This window comes from Scylla paramamosain, chromosome 10, assembly GCF_035594125.1.
Source record: "Scylla paramamosain isolate STU-SP2022 chromosome 10, ASM3559412v1, whole genome shotgun sequence".
NCBI classification, from domain to species: Eukaryota; Metazoa; Arthropoda; class Malacostraca; order Decapoda; family Portunidae; genus Scylla; species Scylla paramamosain.
In genome coordinates, this window is record NC_087160.1 from 15,727,032 (window position 1) to 15,745,879 (window position 18,848).

Consider the following 18,848-nt stretch of genomic DNA (forward strand, 5'->3'; position numbering starts at 1 on the left):
GAGATGCAACATTGCGGCAATGATGATTTTCTTATCAATTCCTCTCTTGTAACTGATTGTCTTCAGCCTCTTTGGCTGAAGACATTCAGTTACAAGAGAGGAATTGATAAGAAAATCTTTTGATTCTATCCTATCTAAAATAGCAGTATGAGTGGAATCCCCCACACATGTGAAGCACACTCCATACATAGGCAATAAGGCCCCTGTACATAGTTGACAGCTTGAGGGAGAGAAAAACTGCTGGAGACAACTCAGAATGCCTAACTTCATAGAAGCCATTTCAGCTAGAGAGTTAAATGGATGGTTGTGTCGAAATACTAGATGGAAGAATTGAGGTTTTGAGGCAGTGAACAGTACTAAGTTTGCTCTGCCCCAATTGGAAATTTTAGAAAGATCAGAAGTCAGGCATTCTGTGGCTTCCCTGCATGAAATGTTTACTTCCTGAAGGGTTGGACATCTACAATATGGGTGGTATAATCAGCACAAAAGTGGATAGGACAAGAGGTTTGGTTTAGAGCAGGGGTTCCCAACCTGGGGTACATGTACCCCCACTGCTACATTTGCACTTTTCTGGGGGTACATTGGGTCTCAGAGAATAACCACTACTGTGCAATACATGATGTAATCTGTAGTCAGATGGCACAATATCATGTTTTTTTTCTTCTAATTTTCTCATTTTAGCAAGCAAAGCTTTCATCTAAATTATATGAAGAGAAGGTTGAATACCATTAGGTTTTCACTATTATGAAACTAACCGTGGCCACAATCTGTACTGGACCTGAAAGGATCAGGTACAGGACATAATGATCACTATGGATAATTATTAGAAAGATATCATGTGATGGATCAAGATATTTTGTTAATTACTTGAGTTTAGTTTAATGATGTTGTCAACTTTAAGATTCCTATGCAGTCTACACATAAAAATTTCATAATAAAATAATATCAGAATATTACAATTCCATCTCTTCTATTTTTAATTCATTTATGGGTACATAATGGACCTATAAAAATATCCAAGGGGTACATAGGAACAAAAAGGTTGGGAACCCCTGTTTTAGAGGATCATTGATGAATAACAGGAAGAAAGCAGATGACAGGATAGAAGCCTGAGAAACACCACTGTTAATAAACTTGAGAGGAACAGTGACCACCTATCACAGCAGCAATAGAACACCCTGAAAGGAAACTTGAGATGAAATTATAGAGAGAAGGATAGAAGTCATTGAAGGGTAGTTTGGAAATCAAAGTTTTGTGCCAGGCTCTATCAAAAGCTTTTGATATGTCTAAGGCAACAGTGAAAGTTTAACCAAAATCCCTAAAAGAGGATAACCAAGATTCAGTATAAATACATATAAATAAACCATTTATTATTTTTATTATTATTATTATTATTATTTAGAAGGTTTAGGTCAAGAGAAAGAATGAGGAATGTACACCTTGCCAGACCTGTTACTGTATATTTTGGCAGATAAGACAACTTTCAGATAAGACGACCCCAAATTTCAGTCTGAATTTAATGGTTTTAGTTGATATTGATAGTATAAGAAGACACCCAAACTACCAAACCATCTGTGGTGAAGTTTAGGTCACTGAGCACCAGACAACTGAGACAGTGATATATCAGAACAATGAATAAAATACCTTGAATGTATTACCAGTAATAAAGTAGCATCATCTTTGAGTGCAAAACTAAACTAAAATACAATTCCCAAAAGGTATTTTTGTACATATTTATGAAAAAAGGATGGATGGACAAAGATGGTACAAAATTATATGCAGTACAATAAGTTTTCCTAAATATAAACAAACCCTTGCCGCCTACGTGTGATGGGCTGTCAGGTGTAATTTTCTATATATCGTGTTTCTTTTGATTAGATACACTGACATGACATTCTTAAAATTTTTTCTTAGTATATGAATTTCATCTGTATATTGCATTGCAAGCTGGAAAGATTCATCTTCTCAGTTTGTTTTCCTTTGCTGCTTAGCTTGGGGTTCCATGTCTAGAAGGCCTTTCTATAGCTCCTTCAGCTTTAGGAAATACTGTGGAATATTTGCACAGCCTCCTGCTTTGTCCATTTGTATACAATGCCAGTAGAGAATTGTAGCTGTACTACATTAAGTTTTGTTTACACACTTTTCAGTGGGAATACATTTCAGCACATTTTCTCAAAACAAACTCCTATTTTACTATGTTTAACTTCCCAAAAGTCATAATATAAGGGTGTTTATTTAAAATGGTATACTAAATTTTAAATTTCATTGTCATTGTTTTTGTATCTGGTGTATAGGGCAACCCACTTTTTTGTGTCTTTTTTAAAGATCATTCAAGTGTAGTCCTGTATGCTGAAATATTATACAGTATGTGCTCAGCACTCAGAGACAAGTCTCTGACAAGGAAACAGTAGTCATTGCATGGAAAATCACCATAATACCTCCTCAGGTTTCCTTAATTAGGAGAGGAAAAACACCAGAGACATCTCCACTTTGAGGGATCCTGAGGAAGGATTGGAAAGATAGGACAAGATACAGATTGTGATCGAATGAACCCAACAAAGATAGGGTGAGTGTATAAGCATAAGGATTAGAGGTTAGAAAAAGGTCAGGAATGTTGGGCGTATCACAAAAATGCTCAGTGAGGAATATGAGGAGCTCCGTGCATTAGGGGCTCATGCGTCATCTCCCGCCATTTTCTGTTTTCGCCAGTTCTGGCTTCTCCAACTCTTCTAGATCACGTGGGTATAGCTGGGGATAGGATTCCCTACCTTATTCCCACTGTACTGAGGGGTGAACATTGCATACTGAAACCTGTTTTATGAGCAGAGGACTTTTCCGGTAGCGTGTATCAGGGGCTCAAGCGCTTGGCCAATGAGCGGTCCGTATTCAGTCACTCACAGCCGCCCAGCCAATCACGCGCTCTGAGGCGTCCCGCGTCATTAGCCACGCTACATCCTTCCGTCAGCCCACACGTGGTATCGCGAGTGTTATTTTTTTTTTGCTTTCACCATGGATTTACTGTCTGATAACAGCTCCAGTTCATCAGAGCATGAAGCTGAGACTTCAACTAAGCCACGGAAGAGGCAACGGTGCCCTGAGAAGTGGATAAGAGCCGAAATTAAGCATAAATGTAACCGGGGTGAGGCCTACACCAGTCACACCTCGAAGAAGGAAGTGGGTCCAAGGAGAGTTGGGCCTCCCTGCACTTGCCCAGATAAGTGTTTTACCAAGGTAGGGGGTGACAAAGTGGAAGATATCTTCAAAGGATATTGTGATTTGGTATCTGTCTGGTTTAGAAAAAATAACAAAGTTAAAAAAAACTCAATCGTAATTAAAAAAAAATAATAATAAAACATAATTGCAATGGATAATGAAATTAATACTATATATATATATTATACATATTTACCTTTCATTTTGAGTGTTTATTTACATGCCACACATATTGGGAATAGTGGGAATCGTACATGGGTGTGCTAAAATGTGCATATTTCTATTATAATATGTAACCAAAAAAAATAACGAATAACACAGGAAAAAAGATCTCTTCCAAAGCTTTCAAATGATATATTACACTTTGATTTTTACGCGTAAATAATGTCCGTAATCTATGTCCCTACTTTAATGCGTAATTACTCGGAATTCCTAATTATGCATTTGAGCCCCTAATGCACGGAGCTCCTCATATGAGAAAGGTGTTTTTCTTTTCCTTTTTTTTTTTTTTTTTGTGTGTGTGTGTGTGTGTGTGTGTGTGTGTGTGTGTGTGTGTGTGTATTTACCTAGTTGTATTTACCTAGTTGTATAGTACAGGGTCCGAGCCAAAGCTCAATTAGTCCTGTCTCCATACCCGAATTTATCTAATCTCTCTTTAAACATGTGCACACTCTTTGCCGCAACCACTTCTTCTTTTAAGTTATTCCATATTTCAACCGTTCGATGCGGAAAGCTGTACTTTTTAATATCTCCCAAACAATGACTCTTCTTTAATTTCTTCATATGTCCCCTTGTACGTCTATCTCCTTCCTCCACTTTTACAACTAGGTCATCTCTGTCTATCTTCTCCATGTTGTTTATTAATTTGAACATTGTTATCAGGTCTCCTCTTTCCCTTCTTTCTTGCAGTGTTGGTAATCCAATTTCTTCCAGTCTTTCCTCGTAACTTAGGTCTTCCAATTCAGGTATCATTTTCGTAGCTGTTCTTTGTATCCTTTCCAATTTCCTTATATCTTTCTTCTTGTGTGGAGACCATACCACTGCTGCGTATTCCAGTTTGGGGCGTATCATGTGTGTTATAATTTTCTTCATCATTTCTTTGTCTGGGTAATTAAATGCCACCCTGATATTTGCTAGCAAATTATATGTAGAGCCAAATATTCCATTGATGTGTTTTTCTGGTGATAGCGTGTCTTGAATTATTACTCCCAAGTCTTTTTCTTCTTTGCTCTTTGGTATTGTGATTCCTCCCATCTTATACTCCCATGAAGGTCTCCTTTTACTTCTTCCCATCTCCATTACATGGCACTTCTTTATATTAAATTCTAATTTCCATCGTTTACTCCATTCATAAATTCTTTCAATATCCCTCTGTAGTTCCTCACAATCCTCTTGGTTCTTTATTACTTTCATCAACTTTGCATCATCTGCAAACATGTTAAAGTGGCTATTTAAACCCACCGTCATATCATTTATAGAGACCTGAAACATTATAGGTGCCAACACAGACCCTTGTAGTACTCCGCTGGTTACTTCGCACCAACTTGATTTATTATCTCTGATTACTGTACTGTGTACTGTGTGTGTGTGTGTGTGTGTGTGTGTGTGTGTGTGTGTGTGTGTGTGTGTGTGTGTGTGTGTGTGTGTGCATTTACCTAGTTGTATTTACCTAGCTGTGGTTTACAGGAGAGGAGTAATCTCATAGCACCCCTTCTCTATATCTATCCAGTTTGGTTTTAAAAGCATTGACAACATCCTCACTGAGATCATTCCATTCGTTTACACTTCTGTGAGGAAAACTATACTTCTTGATGTCTCTTCTACAGTCAACTTTCTTCAACTTCTTACTGTATCCCCTTGTACTCTATATAAATTTATAAAACATTCTTTGTCCACATTTTCCATACTATTTATCATTTTATAGATGTTTATTAGATTCTCTCTCTCTCTCTCTCTCTCTCTCTCTCTCTCTCTCTCTCTCTCTCTCTCTCTCTCTCTCTCTCTCTCTCTCTCTCTCTCTCTCTCTCTCTCTCTCCTATTTTCAAGGGTAGGAATTTCTAACATTCTTAATCTCTCTTCACAGGTCGACTTACTAAACTCCGGAACCATCTTAGTGACTGCTCTTTCTACTCTTTCCAATTTTATAATATTCCTCCTTGTATGAGGAGACCACACCACTGCTGCATATTCCAATCTTGATCATATCAAGGAAATCAACAACTTTTTATCATTCTTTCATCCAATTATGAGAATGTCCTTCTTACTCTTTTTAAGAAATTCATCCTCTCTCCAGTAATTTTATCAATGTGTCTATCCAGAGTCAAATTTTCACTGTTACTCCCGAATCCATTTCTTTTGATTTTTTTTACTTCACACCATCCATCTCATAATGATATTGTATTCTTTTTTACTCTTATCAAACTCCATTACTTTACATTTACTTAAATTCAATTCCATTTAATCAAGAATTACTCCATCTATTTATCTTATTTAAATCATCTTGCAGTATCATACAGTCATTTACATTTTCTACCCTTCTCATCAGCTTAGCATCATCTGCAAATAAGTTCATATAGCTATCTATTTCTTCATTCATGTCATTCACCTATATCACAAACATTATTGGTCCCAACACTGACCCCTGTGGGACACCACTAGTTACTTTCACCCAAGATGAATTCTGGTCTTGTATTACAGTTCTCATCTATCTATCTATCTATCTATCAGTATGGTACATTGTCAAAAGCCTTCTTCAAGTCTTAAGTAGACACCATCCACCCATCCTTCTTTCTCTTGCACAATATAGACTACCTTTGAATAAAAGGACAATAAATTAATGGAGCATGGTCTTCCCCTTCTAAATCCAAATTGATAATTTACCAAAACTTTATCTCTTTCCAAGTGTTCCATCCATCTTTCTTTTATTGTCCTTTCACATAGTTTTCCTACAACACTAGTCAATGACACTGATCTATAATTTAGTGTGTGTGTGTGTGTGTGAGTGTGTGTGTGTGGGAGGGGCACCAGATAAGGGCAACAAAACTTTAATGAAAAAAAAGGCCTACTGAGATGCCAGTCCCCAGAGTCAAAAACGGTACATAAGAACATAAGAACATAAGAAATAAGGGAAGCTGCAAGAAGCGACCAGGCTTACACGTGGCAGTCCCTGTATGAAACACTCCTACCTAAAGTAGGTAGTAAAAAATTACAGAAGTGTCTTGAAACTTCCCTCTTGAAAGAGTTCACGACATGCAAAGATGGATATACAGAATTAGGCAGGGACTTCCTGAGTTTACAAGAGAAAAGAATGAATGACTGAGAATACTGGCTAACTCTTACATTATAGAGGTGGACAGAATAGAGGTGAGAGAAAGAAGAAAGTCTTGTGCAGTGAGGCAGTGGGAAGAGGAGAGGCATGCAATTAGCAAGATCAGAAGATTAGTTGGCATGAAAATAGCGGTAGAAGATAACAAGAGATGCAACATTGCAGTGATGGGAATGAGGATGAAGACAGTCAATTAGAGGAATAGAGTTGATATGATGAAAAGATTTTGATTCCACCCTGTCTAAAAGTAGTATGAGTGGAAACCACCCTCCTTACATGTGAAGCATACTCCATACATGGACAGATCAGGCCTCTGTACAGAGTCAGCAGCTGAAGGGTTGAGAAAAACTAGTGAAGAAGACTCAGAACACCTAAATTTATAGAGGCTGGTTTAGCTTGATATGAGATGTGCAGTTTCCAGTTTATATTATAAATAAAAGACAGACCAAGGATGTTCAGTGTAGAAGAGGGGCACCACTGAGTGTCATTGAAGAAGAGGGAATAGTTATCTGGAAGTTTGTGTTGAGGTAATAGATGGAGGAATGAGTTTTTGAGGCACAACAATACTAATTTTGTTCTGTCCCCAATCAGAAATTTTAGAGATCAGAAGTCAGGCATTCTGTGGCTTCCCTGCATGAAAATGTTTACTTCCTGAAGGGTTGGGCATCTTCAAAAAAGATGTAGAAAAGTGCAAGGTGGTATCATCAGCACAGGAGTGGATAGGACAAGAAATTTGGTTTAGAAGGTCACCGATAAATAATGGGAAGAGTGGGTGACAGGACAGAACCCTGAGAAACACCACTGTTAATAAATTTTGGAGAATAGTGACTGTCTACCACAGCAGCAACAGAACTGTCAGAAAGGAAACTTCAGATGAAGTTACAGAGAAAGATAGAAGCCATAGGAAGGTAGCTTAGAAATTAAAGCTTTGTGCAAGACTCTATCAAAAGCTTTTGTTGTTTCTAAGGCAACAGCAAAAGTTTCACCAATATATCAAAAAGATGATGACCAAGACTCAGAAAGGAAAGCCAGATCTCCAGCCTTCATGGAAGCCATACTGGCTATCAGATAGAAGCTCATGAAGTGATAAATATTTAAGAATCTTCCTGTTGAGGATATTCAAAAACTTTAGATAGGCAGAAAATTAAAGCAATAGGACGTTAGTTTGTGGGGTTAGAATGGTCACTCTTTTTAAGAGGCTTAATGTAGGCAAACTTCCAGAATAAAGGAAAGGTAGATGTTGATAGACAGAGTTGAAAGAGTTGGACTAGGCAAGGTGCAATCATGGAGGCACAGTTTCAGAGAACAATAAGAGGGATCCCACCAGGTCCATAAACCTTCCAAAGGTTTAGGTTAGCGAGGGCATGGAAAACATCACTGCAAAGGATCTTAATGAAGTAGTCAGAGGGTGGAGGAGAGGGAGGAAGAAGCCCTGAATCATCCAAGATAGAGTTTTTAGCAAAGGTCTGAGCAGTTCAGCCTTAGAAATGGATGAGATGGCAGTGGTGCCATCAGGTTGAAATAAAGGAGGGAAAGATGAAGAAGCAAAGTTATTGGAGTTTTAGCAAGGAATGACTACTGCTTCCATGTCAGCGACCCATCTCTGTGTGCCGAGAGCATAATAGAGGTGATAGTGTTTGGCATGAAGGTGTACATTCCTCACTCTTTTTCTCAACCTAAACTTTCCAAACCATGGTTTAAGACAGCTTGTTCTCGTGCTATACATAAGGGGTGGCCCACAAAAGGTATTAGAGCCTTCCATCACCAGAATTTCATGTGCCTAATATTTCTGCCCAGAACCATGCCAAGTCTGTTCTCCAACTACCCAAAAACTTCTTCATTAATAGAAAGTGTCAAAATTTTTCAAGATCTAACTTCCCTTATGACTTCTGGTATCTAGCCAAATACATCTCCAATAATTTTGCTTTTTCTTCTGTCCCTCCTTTATTTCAACCAGATAGCATCATTGCTACCACATCTATCTCTAAATGCTGAACTCTTCGGTCATGCCTTTGTTAAAAACTCTACCTTGGATGGTTCAGGGCTTGCTCCTTCCTCTCCTCCACCCTCTGACTACTTCATGATATCTATTAAAATTCTTTGCAAAAGGAAACATTCAGTGAGATCACAGCTGGGTTACTGATAAGTTCTCACCACCCCCTGATCCAGTGTCTGAAACTTCACTGGGAGTATTTATCACTTCAGCAGGTGTCTATTGCTTTCTCCTGTGTGTGGTATCAGGTGACTGTAAGTGGGGGTGTAAGGGTCAAGGCAGCTGATAAGGGTGGTGCACTTTGACAGGGCTGGGGTTGCAGCCTGGGTTATGTGGAGGTGGAGGGGTTAGTGTTAGGTGGCAGAGCCCCACACTAAGGGACCCCCTGGCCCGTGAAGATTAGCCCCTGATACTTGTCAGCCACATACACTCTCATTCCTGACACCTGCCCAGCATGCCTGCTCTATTCTTGATCCATCTTCATCATGGTTCTCTGATAAATGCGAATTCACTACTTTTCATTCAATGTCCAGACATTTTTTATATGTCTTTAATTTTGTTGCACTTCCACTTGTCAGTGAAGGACAGGGTTGGGTAGGGACTGGAAAAGGGTGAGGATCACACTCCAACCTGTGGCCTCTCCAAGAAGTGCCAGCACACACATTTTGATGCTTTGGAGATTTGGGGACATGCGCATGTGTGTGTGCATTTTTGTGTTTGTGTGTGCATGTGTGAACTCAGTCAAATTCTGTTCTACCTGTCCAGCTTTACATACTTGTGAAAACCACATTAATGTTCTCTCTAGTTTATCCTAAAACTCTCGTAACTGATCTCCTCGTATAATAATGACTTCACCAAAGTAATTCTACAAAACTTAGTCCCCATGGTTGGGGAGGGAAGAGTGCAATAGTGTTCTGCATACTGCAAATACCATATGGCCATAATACATTCACCCACAATAGTGCTCACCTATGATGTACCAGCCATCTGTCAGCTCCAGCATAGGCAGCAATCTGGTGTCCACAGTTCTTGACTTGACATCTCTTGCATCAGCCTCTAGGCCCAGCTGTCAAAATAGCAACACTCATTCTAATAACAGCAATGGTAAAAATGGATAATTAAATCATTGCTATTACAGATCCACAATGTGGGTATTTCTCTCTTTAACTAGACTTGATCCTCATCTGGCAAAGCAGGGCAAGTGGTCTTTGTAATATTTAAATTTTTCTTTCTTTTAGAGGGGTACCATCAAAGGCCAACTGAAGGGGCCTCTCCCTAAACAAGATAGTCTAAAATCAAGTCCAAAATTGTAATGTAAAGTATCTCAAATCCTCCCTCTTGAGTGAGTCATGGGAAGGAGGAAATACAGAAGCAGACAAGGAATTCTAAATTGTACCAGTAAAAAGGAAAAAAGTTTATGAATACCATTTAAATCTTCCATAAAGAAGATAGACAGAATAGAGGTGAGAAAAGTACAAGGTCTAGTGCAGTAAGGCTTTAAGAGGGGGGATGGCCATGCAATTAGCAATGTCAAAAAAAGCAACTAGCATGGAAATAATGAAAGATAGCAAGAGGTACAAACTTGTAGTGAAGAAAGAGAAGTTGAAAACAATCAGACAAGAGTTCATGAGACAATATGCTTTTAATTTCATCACCTGAGCTGTTTAATGGGAAGCACCTTATTATATTGAACATACTCCATGCATGGACAGATAAAGCCCCTATATAGAGTTAGCAGCTCGGGAAGGTGGAATGAAAAAAAATGATGGAGACAGATCACAATGCCCAACTTCATGGAAGCTGTATTAGCAAGAGATGAGACATGATACTTCCAGTTTAGATTTTTACTAAAGGCTAGACTGAGGATGTTCAGTAAAGAAGAGGGAACAGTTATCTGGAAGATTGCATGAAACAAAGGAATTGGGTTTTTGAAGCACTGAACACTAATCAGAGATTACAAAAAGATTGGAAGTGAGGCATTCAGTGGCTTCCCTACATGAACTGCTCAGTTGCTGAAGTGTTGGAAGTTTGGGAAACAAGGAAAAGTGTCATCAGCATAAGAGTCAAAAGGATAGTTTGCTTTACATCCTTGACAAATAACAGAGAGAGAGTGACATGACAGAACCCTGAAGAACATCACTATTAATTAATTCACTCATTACTTAATCTTAGAAGAACAGTGGCCATTTACCACAGCAGCAATATAATGGTCAAAAAAAAAAGGGCTTGAGAAAAAATAAAGAGACTATCTGCTAAAACATAAAAATTTTAAAATTAAACTGACACATTAAATAAAATCTCATTTGTTCCATCAACTTTTGACCTCCTTGAGACAAAGTTTTACAACAAAATTCATAAAAAAAAAAAAAAAAAAAAACTATGGCAGTTTCTCTTCCCCCTCCCCTATCTTGAGCCATGCCATGCTTTGCATTGCCATGTGTGCACATAATACACTGTTTATTTATTTTATTTTATTTTTTTAGATAAAATGCCGAAATATACTTTCACATGGTATTCACTGGTGTCAAGAGACATATTTATGTCAACCCTAGCTCCATGTATATATATTACCCACTGAGTGGCTACATGTCTTTCTATACGGAATCTTGGTCTTCCTCTTTATGGGATTTCAGTGAAACATTTGCTGTTGCCTTAGATATATCAAAAGCTTTTGATAGAGTCTGGCACGAAGCTTTGATTTCCAGACTACCCTCTTATGGTTTCTATCCTTCTCTCTGTAACTTCATCTCAAATTTCCTTTCTCTGACCATTCTGTTGCTGCTGTGGTAGACTGTCACTGTTCTTCTTCTAGGTCTATTAACAGTGGTATACCTAAGAATTCTGTCCTGTCATCCACTCTTTTCCTGTTTTCAATGATCTTCTAAACCAAACCTTGTCCTATCCAATTATATGCTGATGATACCATCCTGCTTTTTTCCATTTCCAACCCTTCAGGAGTTAAACAGGTCACAGAGGGAAGCCACAGAATGCCTGACATCTGGTCTCTCTAAAATTTCTGACTGGACCAAAGCAAACTTGATATTGTTCAATGCCTCAAAAACTTAATTCCCACTTCTATTAACTCAACACAACCTTCCAGATAACCATTCCCTGTTCTTCAAACATGCTCAACTGATTCCCTCTCCTGCATCGAACTTCCTCAGTCTGTCTTTTACTTATAATCTAAACTGTAAATTTCATATCTCATCTTTAGCTAAAAACAGCTTCTATGAAGTTTTCTCACTTCCCCAGCTGCTAACTCTGTAAAGGGGCCTTATCTGTCCATGTATGGAGTACGCTTCATACTTTTAAACAGGGTGAAATCAAAAGCACTTCATCTTATCAACTCTTCTCCTCTAATTGACTGTCTTCAGCCTCTTTCTCATTGCCATAATGTTGCATCTTTTGCTACCTTCTACTGCTATTTCCATGCTAACTGTTCTTCTGATCTTGATGCATGCTTCCCCTCTCCTTGTGGCCTTGCTGCACAAGGCTTTCTACTTTCTCTCACCCCTATTTTGTCCACCTCTCTAATCCAAGAGGTAACCAGTACAGGTCTCAATCATTCATCCCTTTCTCTGGTAAACTCCAGAACTCCCTGCTTGCTTCTGTATTTCCTCCTTCTTATGACTTGAACAACTCTTTCAAGAGGAAGGTTTCAAGACACTTGTTGCAGAGTAGAAAAATCAAATAGATTTTTCTAATGTGCAATCTTTTGGGGGAACTGGTACCCAAGTGAGCTTATTTATTTTTATTTATATTATTTTATTTATTTATTTATTTATTTATTTATTTATTTATTTATTTATTTATTTTATTTTATTTATTTATCTTTATTTATTTATTTATTTTTTGTCCTTGGCCAGTAGTCCCCTTACATTAAAAAAAAATAAATAATTTTCAGAAATCTGTCTTACAGCAAACATTCTCTCTCCTACAGCCTCCTTGTACATGACATATTACTCTATTTGTGCCTTCTCTGATTCTTTTTATCAGTGCCTTAACATTACACCTTACCTACCACACTCAATAGACTGATACTCTATAATTAGAGCACTAAAGCCTATCCCCTTTATACAGTGGAGCTATATATGCACTTGTCCACTCCAATTGCACTATGCTAGTCAGAAAACATGCAAGCTAAACATGCAGCTAAAACACAACACAAGGTGGTATAGCAGTCTGCATGCTCCTTAAGATTCCATCCTAACAGTAAACATGGCCGCTAAAGATATACCATACTGCCATCACCAGCAACAGCAACAGACATTTCACAAAAGGAAGGACGCCCTGAATGAGCTGGATTACTGTAAGCTGGTGAAGAGGTATTGGCTGGACCATGCTGGGATCATCTCTGTGACTGATCTGGTGTGGGAAAGACTGAACAGACTAACTGCAAGGAACATGGCCCTCTCCCCTGAGATGCAAGGGATCATCATTCTGCAGTACCTTGCAACAGGCAAGATGCAGCAGTACAGTGCTGATGACTTGGGGCCCTCACAGCAGACCATCAGCAGTGTCATCAGTAACACTACATGCATTTACTCCTATGGTGCACAGTCGAAGTTTGCACCAGCTGATTCTTGTTGAAGATGACAACAGTGGTAAATAGATACCTTCAATAATCAAGCTTAAAAAGGTCAGATGATTGTTTGAAACTCATTAGATAAATATTTTTTTTTTATTTTAGATATAATTTTTATGCATTTTCAGCCATTTCTTATGAGATTCATCGGAAAAGCATTACACAACATCTTCTCATGTTAGCAGTTAGCAGTGTCAGTATTTTAGGATGGTAACTTAAAAGTCTCCTGCTAGGACCATCAATTAGAGCTTAAAATCTCATGGGTTAAGTTCCCTTCCTAACTAGGATGGAATCTTAGTATTATTATAAGAACAGGTCCCAGTGCTTTTCCACTTTTCATATTCCTTACTACTGCACCTCCTTCGTTATATTTGTCTCATTTAACTACCCTAATACATTAACTCTAGTATCTCTCCCAAATGCCCTAATCTGCATAAATACCTGCATAAATTACAATACATTTTAAACAACCCCCCCAAAAAATAATAATAATAATAATAATAATAATAATCTGTAAAACTAAAAACAAATCTTCAAATTTGGCAGCATGATCTGTTAAGAATGGTATTAAGTTTATTTGGTATTTTTCTATCAACATTGTAATGCAGTTAACAATATCATATTATTGTTCTTATTTTTTTTTACTACTACAGAGCAAATGGTATGAAATTTGATGGGTAAGATCACTGCGTTAAGATTATTAAATTAAATTTCACAAATATGGTTAAGAAATAACAGCTTTGACTTTTCAGCAGACAGTCTCCTTAAAGCTTTGCATCAGGATCTATCAAATAATCTTGATATATCTAAGATAACAGCAAAAGTTTTGCCAAAATCACTAAAAAAGAACGACTAAGATTTAGTGAGAACAGCCAGATCACCAGTAGAACAGCAATACAGAAAACATGCTAGCACTCATGGCCAGATCACCAGTAGAACAGCAATACAGAAAACATGCTAGCAATCAGGTATAAGGTGAAGTGATACAAAAATTAGAATCTCCTATGAATGAAATATTAAAAAAAAATTTAGGGCAGAAAATCAAAGCAATAGCTTGGTAGTTTAGCTTGAAGGATTTGAGAGGACACAGTTTAGTTTGAAGGATTTAAGAGGTTAATCATTTTAAGAATAGGCTGAACGTAGTGGGACCACTTCCAGCAGGAATATAGACAGAGTTCAAAGAGTTGGACCAGGCAAAGTGAGAGCAGTGAAACATACTAATTGAGAACAGGGAGAAACCATGAGGTCCATAAACCTTCTGAGGGTAAAGAGCATTGAAAACACCATTATTAAGAATCTTAAAATGAAGGCATAAAAGGGTCAGAAGATAAAGAGGCAAAAAAAAAAAAAATAAATAAATAAATAAATCATCCAGAGTTTAATTTTTATCAAAGATTTGAGAAATGAGTTCAGCTTTGGAGGTGGATGAGATGGCAGTGATGCCATCTGATTGAAACAGATGAGGAAAATGATGAAGAAAAGGTTTTAGTGGTATGAAGTGCACCAAAAAGTTCTTAAACTGCAGCTATGAAAAGAAAGAAAATGTACTTGATTTAAGTTTCACCACCATTTCCTTCAACACTGTCACTTTGTGCAGCAATACACTGCTTGCTGGATGTTCGTTTCTCCAAGCATCCCCAGCACCATCTGCATTTTACACTGGATTTTTCCAATGGTGTGAAAATACAGTCTCTTCAACTTAAATTTCATCTTGGAAAAGAGAAAAAAAAAAAGTCACAGGGAGCCAAATCTGGCAAGTAACTGGGAAAGGGGGGAGGGGGTGATGATTGTGTTGGTACAAGCCAAAAACTTATACATTTTCAAGGCACTATGAGCAAGCACAATGTCATGACAATGCGCTCACAGATGATTGTGTTGGTGCTGACCAAAAAATCGCACATTTTTGGGGCACTTTGAGCAGGCACATTGTCATGATGGTAATTCCATCATGACAATAAGCCCACTGATGATCATGTTGATATAGGCGCTAAAATCTCACAGTGCCTTGAAAATGTGTGTTTTTTTGGCCTGCACCAACAAGAACATCACCCTTCATCTTCCTTACTCACTGGATTTCCAGTGACTTTTCTCTCTTTCCCAAGATGAAGTTCAAGCTGAAGGGATTCCATTTTCACACCATGGAGGACATCCAGCACAAATGGCATACAGTGCTTGATGCACATGGAGAAAAGGAATTCCAGGGAGCAAACCAAGGATGGCAGAAGTGCTGGAAGCGATGAATCACTGAAGGAGATGGCAGCAAAACATAGATCAGGTATGTCTTATCTTTTCATAGGTACAGTCCCAGAACTTTTTGATCACACATATTTTTTTTTGGCTAGGTGCCAAAAATCACCGTTTGCGGGCCATCTCTCTGTCATGCATAGCGTCTCAGAAACATGCTGCCGCCCGACGCGCCTCGCCCTGTCCGTGCCACCAGACACCACAACAAAATAACACCCCTGAAGGCGCCGCGCACGGACCGGTACAGACTCAGTGCGATTCCCACCATGGTGCGAGCCATCAATCAATAGTATTTCCCTCCTAGATTAGACTTACCTTTAGGATTAATGTTAAGTTTTTCCCAATCCCCTATGTACATTTTCAGTTTGTCAACTGCCTAAATAATAAACCGTTTATTATTATTATTATTATTTTAAATAAACACCAACCACAAAATGATGAGTCATCAAAAGTTTCTGCCTTCTTCCATCTTGAAAACAGTTATTGGAGTGTACACAATTTTTATTTTGCATTAAATCCTCCCCCCCCTCTCTCTCTCTCTCTCTCTCTCTCTCTCTCTCTCTCTCTCTGAAAGTAAGAACAATCCTGAGAATTGCTAAATAGAATGAGAATGACAGAGAATGAAAATGGAATTATATGAGTGAGAAAGAGTGAGAAAAGATGAAGTGAAAATGACAGAATGAATGGAGGAGGAGAGAGAGGGAGGTATTACTCACTTGACTCTTATCTGATAGATACAGGGAAGGGGAGGTGGCAGAGAGGGAGGTTTGAGACTAGACAAAAGAGGAAGGGAGAGGAGAGGAGCAATGGGAGGAAGGGACATATAAGGAAAGAGAGTAAATTACATGGGGCAGGGAAATGAGAGAGAGAGAGAGAGAGAGAGAGAGAGAGAGAGAGAGAGAGAGAGAGAGAGAGAGAGAGAGAGAGAGAGAGAGAGAGAGAGAGAGAGAGAGAGAGAGAGAGAGAGGGGGAGAGAGAGAGAGAGGGGGGAGAGAGAGAGGGGGAGAGAGAGAGAGAGAGAGAGAGAGAGAGAGAGAGAGAGAGAGAGAGAGAGAGAGAGAGAGAGAGAGAGAGAGAGAGAGAGAGAGAGAGAGAGAGAGAGAGTTCGCTTCTGTATATATTTTCTTCTTTACATTTAAGTATAAGCTTTATAAATAACAGCATAAAAAAACGTGTTGTTTTAAGCCTGATGTAAATTTTTTGTTTAGATAAAAGAGAGAGAGAGAGAGAGAGAGAGAGAGAGAGAGAGAGAGAGAGAGAGAGAGAGAGAGAGAGAGAGAGAGAGAGAGAGAGAGAGAAGAATATGGGGAGGGATGGGAGAGAGGGGCACGTAAGGGAGAGAAGGGGGAGGAGGGAAAGGAAGACAGAAGGAGAGACGCAAGAGGACTGACTGAGTGGCATCACTTGAATGGGTGTTTGTGTTCAAATTGGAGGAATGTGTTCAAATTTGTCCACCAGCCCTGTTCATATTGGGAGTTATTCAAATTCAAGAACGTTCGAATCATGAAGTATGACTGTTCCTCCTCACATCAAACTATTAAATTTAAGATAAATTTATGTCATGAGTAGAAAAGAGTGATATTCATATCACATTAATTAATAGTATGTAGAAGCCACCAGTAGTGAAGAAACATAGGAACTATGATGCCACAACCCAAACGAATAAAAGATGAAGATGTCATCTTGATTTGGTAGTGCGCTTAACCTCGGGATATTGCTGATTTAGCTATTACATTTTAACACAAAAATAATGACAGCTAAATTGCTATCATACACAGCAATAAATTGTAGCCGCCGTATATGTACAACTTACACGACGGCTAGAGATACGCATATACGTACATTGTATGGTGACATTTTATGTTTTATTTGTTAGCGTTATATTATTTGTAGCAACTGGTTGTTATACATGAGCAGTGTATGGCACGCCTGCGCACCGGCACAACAGAGTGAGAGGGAAAATGTAGGGCCAAGGGAACGCGTTGAACTTGCCCTCTCAACTATTTCTCTCGCTGAAGGGTCAGTTGTTGTGACGTGAGTGTTGATAACATACCTACAGCATAATGAATATCATAGGCTGTAGGGGCCCAGCAGCATTGCTGTAGGGGCCCAACAGCATCTCCAAAGCCACTTCACGACAGTCACGCCTACACGTCAGACGTGTCTCGGGACGTGCGGAGAGTAAATCCCAGTAAATCCCCAAGTGTAATCCCTTGCATACCACCAAGAGGATGCCTGTTCCCTGCACTGTGTATGTAATCATCATAGTATTAGATAAAAGATACTTACGAGTATGTAGCCATGAGGATTTAATGATGTGTGTCAACATAATTAATGTAACTACTTATAGTAATTATACTTACGTAACTGTTAGTTACGTAATTGTGAGGATTTAGCGATGTGTGTTAATATAAGTACACTTAACATAACATAATGACGTACATCAGATCACGCAGACGAGAGGGCGACTTGCTGTGTTTGTGCTGGTGGTGTTCACCTGTAGAACCAACTGAACCCGCTAAAGTGTAGGTAACTCTGTATTGGCTCATATATGTTATGGAATTGATGAAATGAAGTGTCACAACACTGATGCAATACTTGTTTTACCTATTGATATACTCTTTTCTGTTATTCTCAGTATTAGTGATAATATGTTAATTCACAGGTTTGACCACTTCTGAATACAAAGAGCGCGTACTGCACAGCTCGTTTCAGTCACCTCCAGTACAATACATTAATAAGCATCGGATGGCGCTTACATAAATAATATCACAAGAAAGGCAATGTAGTAGCTATGTGGGTCAATTAAGCTTTTGACTGGCTAAGTTTAAATAATGCATCAGGCTGTGATTGGCCAGTCCCATGACCCACACTACCCATCCATCACCTTCACAGAAATTAGTCTAAAGCACGGTATCTTAAGGATAACATTTTAACAATACAAAAACAAGTTTTCTGCCAAAATTCTGTCTCCACTGCTTTTTGGTTGGTCATACAGAAAAAAATGTCTTGATAGGGCAAGACATTATCAACCTGTCAATGAGGTGTTCAATGCAATATTGGTTTTCATTATAGACACAATGCATAAATGACAGTGACAGTAATATAATGATCATCATGATTATGTTCATCTTAAGCATGAGCAAGAAAGATTCTATTCATACTTTTTATTTTTTAAATTCATTCTCAAAAAAAAAATTGTTTAAATTTTTTTTTCACTCACAATTTTTAATGCCTTAAAAACTTTCACTCAGTTATATTATACTTATAACTGACAAAGAAATTATTATTTTTTATTTTTTTATTTTTTTTATGTAGGAAGGACACTGGCCAAGGGCAACAAAAATCTATTAAAAAAATGCCCACTGAAATGCCAGTCCCATAAAAGGGTCAAAGCAGTGGTCAAAAATTGATGAATAAGTGTCTTGAAACCTCCCTCTTGAAGGAATTCAAGTCATAGGAAGGTGGAAATACAGAAGAAGGCAGGG

General features: G+C 38.4%; 2 protein-coding genes across 6 annotated transcripts in view; one reads left to right on the forward strand and one right to left on the reverse strand.

The window, feature by feature from the left end:
- LOC135104258 (breast cancer type 2 susceptibility protein-like) overlaps nucleotides 1–18,848 on the reverse strand; it is a 315,255-nt gene that overhangs the window by 130,812 nt on the left and 165,595 nt on the right. For all 4 annotated transcript variants that reach the window (XM_064011445.1, XM_064011444.1, XM_064011446.1 and 1 more), the window contains exon 11: nucleotides 9,501–9,597. In XM_064011445.1, the coding sequence (XP_063867515.1) occupies nucleotides 9,501–9,597 (97 nt within the window). The remainder of the gene's footprint in view (nucleotides 1–9,500; nucleotides 9,598–18,848) is intronic.
- The window catches only part of LOC135104259 (uncharacterized), a 36,901-nt gene continuing 20,865 nt past the window's right edge, over nucleotides 2,813–18,848 (forward strand). The window contains exons 1-2 of one of the 2 annotated variants that reach the window (XM_064011448.1): nucleotides 2,813–3,231; nucleotides 15,219–15,721. In XM_064011448.1, coding sequence (XP_063867518.1) covers nucleotides 3,010–3,231; nucleotides 15,219–15,356 — 360 coding nt within the window. In that variant the 5' untranslated portion in view covers nucleotides 2,813–3,009 and the 3' untranslated portion in view covers nucleotides 15,357–15,721. Of the gene's footprint in view, nucleotides 3,232–15,218; nucleotides 15,722–18,848 lie in introns of those variants that run through there. The other variant, XR_010270351.1, reaches the window with a different exon arrangement.